The sequence below is a fragment of the Podarcis tiliguerta genome (assembly GCF_965153285.1).
Source record: "Podarcis tiliguerta genome assembly, chromosome: 11".
NCBI classification, from domain to species: Eukaryota; Metazoa; Chordata; class Lepidosauria; order Squamata; family Lacertidae; genus Podarcis; species Podarcis tiliguerta.
Genome location: NC_139544.1, coordinates 11721313 through 11728604, shown reverse-complemented (window position 1 = coordinate 11728604; position 7292 = coordinate 11721313). Strand labels below are relative to the sequence as shown.

Here is a 7292-nt window from a genome sequence, read left to right as displayed (position 1 = left end):
TATTGGTTTCATGGAATCAGAGAATCAGGGACCATGAGGGTCATCTAGCCCAACCCCTTACAATACAGGAATCTTTTGCCAAATGTGGGGCTCAAACCCACTGGCGTGCTTCCAAACTGCTAGGTTGACAGGAGCTGGGACAGAGCAAAGGGAGCTCACCCCGTCGCGGGGATTCGAACCGCCGACCTTCTGATCGGCAAGCCCAAGAGGCTCAGTGGTTTAGATCACAGCGCCAACCACATCCTTGTATCCAGGAGTACCCTGAGGCTACATACCTGCTCCTTAAGATGCAATGCAACCCCATCCAGAACAGATAACTGGTCTGTCTTCCAGACATGGGAACCACCTAACCACTGAACATTATCATTTATCATTATCTCTGGTAAGACCTTGTGCAAGGGTGAAGTTAATCATCCAGACTTCAAGCTCTCTGCTATAGCTGTAAGCAAAATGGCTCCTTTCCATACAGCGATGCATTACCTCTAAATCTTAGTTAATGTTAGTTAATGTAACAACCAGTGGTGCAATTATGTGGTCAAACCAGGGAACAGGTAAACTTACTCATTAGAGTGCCTGTCACATCACTGGTTGTTGCTCCAATTCCTGCATTGCAGGGGGGTTGGACTAGTTCACCGCCGTTGTTCCTTCCAACTCTACAATTCTATGATTCTAAGTGACAACTTCCCCAACCCCCATCCCTCAGCACACCTATCTCTCCTAAAGCGAGGCTATTTCATCTCAATACCATAATTAGGCTGGTTTGGGCTTTTTTAAATAAACAAACAAATCTGAACTGCTTGCTTTGATGTGAATCCACTCTGGGGGGTAGTGGTGCATGGGGGCAGAACGGATGTACCAGTGAGGACTTCATTCAAATCCTTCTTTAGGCATTCAGCTCATTGGGCAAGTCAACAGAAGTCTAGGGTCCAGATCAAGGGAAGTAGTAGTACACTATTCTGCCTTGGTCAGACCACACCTGGAATACTGTATCCAGTTCTGGGCACCGCAATTTAATAAGAATGTTGACAAGCTGGAACGTGTGCAGAGGAGGGCAAGCAAGATTATCAAGGGTCTGGAAACCAAGCCTTATGAGGAATGGTTGAAGGAGCTGGGTATGTTCAGCCTGGAAAAGAGGAGATATGATAGCCATCTCCAAATATCTTAAGAGCTCTCACATGGAAGAGGGAACAAACTTGTTTCCTCCTGTGCTGGAGGGTAGGAATCGAACCAATGGCTTCAAGTTGCAAGAAAGGAGATTCCAACTAAATGTCAGGAAGAGCTTTCTGACAGCAAGAGTTGTTTGACCGTGGGACGGTCTCCCTTGGGAGGTCATTGACTCCTTCCTTAGAGGTTTTTAAGCAGAGGTTGGAGGGCCATCTGTAATGGATGCTTTAGCTGAAATTCCTGCATTGCAGGGGTGGACTAGATGGTCCTTGGGTCCCTTCTAACTCTAAGATTCTGTGATTCAAAGCTGAGAGCAGCGTCTCTGAAATACTTCAAGGGACTGTTGTGACAGTAAAAGGAGACAGCCCCTTGTATGATGCTACTTCGAGGAAGGATGGGTTCAGGTGTTGCAGGTAAGCAGACAAACCTGCTGAGACCAAAGTGTTAATTCAAAATGGGAGATTTCCAAAAAAAAGCAAGTTTACACACAGAGATTCGATATCTGATGACTTCAAGTCCAGCAAAGAGATTTCCTGGCACAGGGTAAAAGAACTGTGGCTGCTCAAAATATATACAAGGTTAGCAGGCCATCTCATCTGATGGTGTTTCCTGCTTGGCAGGGGGTTGGACTCGATGGCCCTTGTGGTCTCTTCCAACTCTATGATTCTATGATTCATCTGGGTTACTGGGCAGTGGATCTCCAAGGTCTCAGGTGAGGATCCTCTGCAGACCTTCTACTTGCAGATATTGTTCTTTACCAGAACACCTTCCCTCCCCTCTATTCCAACTCAGTCCCCGCTAGTGTGGCCAGGGATGATGGGAGTCACAGTCCAGCAACATCTGGAGGGCAACAGACTTGTCCCCTCCCCATGACTGTCTCAAACCAACAGGTGCAAGAGGTTAAAAACCTTGACAAATGGGCAGAACTGATAGAAAGGCCACAGAGCACCCCTTCCAAATTTGTACGGACTTTAATCTTTCATTGTGGCAGCACTTAAACTTTGAAACTCCCTGCCTATTGACGCAAAAACTTTTACACATCACTTGGGAAGATAGGCGAACTATTGCCAGTGCACTGGTAGAAGCGAAGATCACCAGTGTTGAAGCAATGATTCTTCAACATCAACTTTGTTGGACTGGTCATGTTGTACGGATGTCTGATTATCGTCTTCCAAAGCAGCTACTCTACAGTAGTACCTCTGGATACGAATAGGATCCATTCCAGAGCCCCGTTTGGATCCTGAAGCGAATGCAACCTGCGTTTGCACATCTGCGCATGCTCGGGTTGCGATTCACCGCTTCTGCGCATGCACATGATGTCATTTTGACCGTCTGCGCATGCACGAGCGGCGAAACCTGGAAGTAACGTGTTCCATTACTTCCAGGTCACCGCGGAGCGCAACCCAAAAGTGCTCAACCTGAAGCAACTTCAACCCGAGGCATGACTGTATTCCGAACTTAAAAATGGAAAGAGTAATGCTGGTGGTCAACCAAAGAGGTTCAAAGACTCTCTCAAGGCAAATCTTTTAAAAAGTAGTACCGTATTTTTTGCTCTATAAGACTCACTTTTTCCCTCCTAAAAAGTAAGGGGAAATGTGTGTGCGTCTTATGGAACGAATGCAGGCTGCGCAGCTATCCCAGAAGCCAGAACAGCAAGAGGGATTGCTGCTTTCACTGCGCAGTGATCCCTCTTGCTCTTCTGGCTTCTGAGATTCAGAATATTTTTTTTCTTGTTTTCCTCCTCCAAAAACTAGGTGCGTCTTGTGGTCTGGTGCATCTTATAGAGCAAAAAATACGGTATAAACACCGACAGTTGGGAAACTCTGGCCTGTGAGCGCTCCAATTGGAGAACAGCTTTTACCAAAGGTGCCATGGGCTTTGAAGACGCTCGAACTCAGGACAAAAGGGAGAAACGAGCTAAGAGGAAGGCATGCTTGGCAAACCCTCACCGTGATCAACTCCTGCCTCGAAACCTATGCCCCCACTGGGGAAGGACATGAGTATCCAGAACTGGCCTGCACAGTCACTTGCGGACTCACTTTTAAGACAGTGTTCATGGAAGACAATTTTACTCGGCTACGAGTGATCACCAATGAAGAAGAAGCAGCCTTTGCTGTACTCTTTTCTGCACCTGTTAAAAACATTTTTGTTCCTACAAGCCTCCCCAGATATTTAGAAAGTTGATACAATCAGTTTTTCGTTTATTGCTATTTCAACTTTTTGAACGTCTTATTGTTCTTATTAATTTTATTGTTGTAGCTTTTTTTTGTGTGTGTATACCGCTTTGTGAGTTTTTGCTTTGTTTTGTTTTACAATAAAGCGGTGTACAAGTTTTATGACATAAAACCAGTAAAGGACCATAGGTGAAGGTAAAGGGACCCCTGACCGTTAGGTCCAGTTGCAGACGACTCTGGGGTTGTTTGCGCTCATCTTGCTTTACTGGCCAAGGGAGCTGGCGTACAGCTTCCGGGTCATGTGGCCAGCATGACTAAGCCACTTCTGGCGAACCAGAGCAGCGCACAGAAACGCCGTTTACCCTCCCGCTGGAGTGGTACCTATTTATCTACTTGCACTTTGACGTGCTAGGTTAGCAGGAGCAGGGACCGAGCAACGGGAGCTCACCCTGTTGCGGGGATTCGAACCGCTGACCTTCTGATTGGCAAGCCCTAGGCTCAGTGCTTTAGACCACATCACCACCCAACTTATAGAGGACCATAGGCACCTCTATAAATGCTAAACAGAGCTTTGCCCCTACCTGGCAGCACCGGAGGATGCCCTCTCCCATTCCTGCACACACCTGGAATTCGGAGGCGGGGTTTAACCACGGAGTGGGCGGAGGGGAAGCAGATCTACATGTCTTCCTCTGCCTCCCACTTCTCTGCGCGGGCTTCTGCATTCCCACACACGTGTTCCACCCGCAAGCCGCTCCCTTCTCCTACTCACTGCTTAAAGGTGTCTTGGAAAGGCACCGCCAGCCATTCCCCGTGCATGTTCTGCATGTAATCCACCATCTCTTCGCGGCTGCGGTCCGACGAGACGAACACGATCTCGAAGGGCGCCGGCGAGGGCGCGTCCTCCACCAACTCGCTGTAGAAGTCGCACAGGATCGGCGTGAAATCCCGGCACAGGGAGCACCAGGCGGCCGAGAAGTACAAGCCCACGATCTTGTTCTGCAGCGCTTGCTCGGGATCCACGGCTTGGCCGTCCCGGTTCACCAGGAAATGCCCAGTGAAAATGTCCACCATTCTTTCTCACCGGCGCGACGAGGATCCGGGAGTGGAGGTTGGTTGGGGATCCTTTTTTGCCGATCACCCAAATTGAGGGGGGCCCCCCAGAGGAGGGAAGCCACGTGCTAGCGGGGATCTGAATTTCTAATACGATCCACCGCGCGCACCGTCTCTAAAGTTTGGATGGAGCGAATGTTTCTGCTTCAGAGGGAAACCAGCAGCAAGGAACCAAATGGAGACGGGGGGCGGAATATACCCTACTTTCCTGAGCTCCCGAATGGGCTTTTTTCCTCCAGAAAGCCGAAGATCCTAAGAAGGAGGAAGCGGGATGAAGGCGCAACGCGTGCTGGACCCGTCCGCGACCCCAGACGTCCGGGAGAGAAGCGAATTTGCGCGTGGCTTTGGAGAGGCAGCGGCAGGCGAGAGGACTGCAGGGGGTCGGGGTTATCCAAGCCGTGGAGCGTCTTAAGGTCGATGCCTTTGTTTGCCGCGGATATAAATGGAATGAGCTCGCTAAAAATAGCCCTCCCGAGCCCGGCGAGGTTGGAGAGCTCCTGCTCTGAGCATCCCGAGATCCGATTGCGCAAGGGGGCGGGTTTCTTTGCGCAGGAGGTGAAGCAACAGGTCTGCTCAGCTGGTCTACGCGCCGGTCGGAGAAGCGTCAAGCCGGCAGGCGAGAGAAAGGCACGACCGCTCGCAGAGTCCTGCAAAAAGAAGAAAAAAAGGAGGGGATTTGGGGAAGCAGCTATAAAATCCTGCTCTGCGGCTTACACCGACAAGCGACATTTGCGCAATAACGCAGAGAGTCGTGGACAAGTTGTCGAGTTCATGAGAATTCTTCCTCAGGCTAGACGTTAAGCCAAAAGCTGTGTTTACCTGTAAAACACATTGAAAGTGCCTTCTTTTCTTCAAAGAAGTCTGGGCTCTGTAGTTTGTGAAGGGTTGGTGGGAGGGTGAGCTGCAGTGCCCAGAATTATTTTAATTTGCATTTTTAAAAGCAGTTCAAATGATTGAAACTTATTTACAGATGCTTTTATTCTGGTTCTCTTTAGCACAATGCAACTTACATGATTGACAGCCAAATGACCTACCTCAAATCAGAAACTTCCAAAAACCCGTTTCTTTATTTCCAACCAATATTCTCTATTCTCTCCTCACTATTCAAAGCCACGAGTAACATCCAGTGGGAATCCCAGATTGGCTGTGGTTCTGCCCTGTCATTTCCCCACCCAGGTGAGCTACGGTGACACACAGGGCTGTCCCATTCATGAGGCAGACTGAGGCAGCTGTCTCAGGCGGCAAAATCTAAGGGTTTCCTCCACTCGAAGGCCTCACACAACTTTCCTGAGACCCCAGGAAGTGAGACAGCACTTCCCATTTCGCCTCAGGCAATAACACCGGATCCAAAACTCTGCTCCAGCACACTGGCTGCTACTGAAACATGAACATGTTAGAAATCAATATTTTTCAGTGTGCCCGGTCAGTTTTAGACAAACAAAATTTTGGAACCAGTGCTTGAAACTGGTTTCAAATCCAGATAAAAAGAGTCCCGGTTAACATTAACAATGACAGTAAACTCTAGCCCTCCAGATGTTTGGGACTACAATTCCCATCTTCCCTAGCTAACAGGACCAATGGTCAGGGATGATGGGAATTGTAGTCCCAAACATCTGGAAGGCCGGAGTTTGCCTATGCCTGCTTTACCTCTTTGAAGCCAAGCTCAAGAGAAGAGCTTGGGAATCCCTAGGGCCTCGTGACAAATCCTGGAAGGTTAATGCAGAAGCAAATGCAGAGTGTTAGATGTTTAACTCAGAATTAAGTTCTACTGTGTTCAATGAGGTTTACTCCTTCATGAGTGTGCTTAGAATTACAGCTTCAGTTCCTAGCTGTTGGGGATTGTAGGGTCTGTACTTAATCTTAATAGTGGTAGTATTTATATGGTTTTTAATTGGTTGCTAAGCCACCTTGGGGGCCTATTAGGCTGAGAATGTTCTCTTTACTTAATTACCTACTACCTGATATGCTGAAGATGTTTAATAAAAAATAACTTGTTTGGGTGCAGTGACAGATAAAGAAGGTATCGTTTGGGAAATAACCTTGCAAATTTGCATCCTGAAGCACTGATGTATTTCAGATGTGGAGCTATAATGTGAAGCTCAAAGCTGCAAGAACTTCTCCCATCGCTTGATTGGGAGAAGCAGATCTCCACTCATTCATTTTGTGCAGTTGCAGCTATTCTTTGGAATGAAAGGACAGCTTGCCCCCTCAAGAGCTCTGGGCATATATTGGTGATCACATAGCCTTCTGGGTGGAGTGTAAACTTGAATGACGTTTTACATAAAGCCATTGTTACCGCAGCACTTCAACTTCAAGGCAGCTCTAGACTTTGACCATCTTTCCTGCCAACACACAATGCTTTTTGGTCTTAATCAGCTTTGCAGTCAAACTTTCAAAGCAGTATCCCATATGCTAAAAAGCAGTCCTCATTACTTGCGTAATCAAAACCATCTGAATGCAAGACAGAGCAAGCTCAGAGGAACCCCAAGGTTTGCAGAAGTACAGAAGCATGTTGGGGGATGGGAACTCAGCTCAGTGAGGACTGAGCATGCTCAGTAGACACGGAATGCTGGATGGCTAGCAGTGCTAAATGGAATGGCGTCTTCTGAACAGGAGCAAGACTCCACTTTGCAACTTTTTGTTTCAGATCTTTGTTCTAAATCATCATATGGCTTTTCAAACCCAGTTCAGGCTTTTCCATTAAGGACACAGTACAGTGGTACCTCAGGTTAAGTACTTAATTCGTTCCGTAGGTCTGTACTTAACCTGAAACTGTTCTTAACCTGAAGCACCACTTTAGCTAATGGGGCCTCCCGCTGCCGCCGTGCTGCCAGAGCACAATTT

At 47.8% G+C, this 7292-nt stretch overlaps 1 protein-coding gene across 1 annotated transcript; it reads right to left on the bottom strand.

The window, feature by feature from the left end:
- Positions 1-4103: 4103 nt before the first annotated feature.
- NXNL2 (nucleoredoxin like 2) lies at positions 4104-4409 on the bottom strand (the record flags this gene model as incomplete). The annotated part of the gene is made up of 1 exon (XM_083404615.1): positions 4104-4409. One exon carries the CDS (start codon positions 4407-4409, stop codon positions 4104-4106), a length of 306 nt encoding a protein of 101 aa, XP_083260741.1.
- Between the last annotated feature and the right edge of the window lie 2883 nt (positions 4410-7292).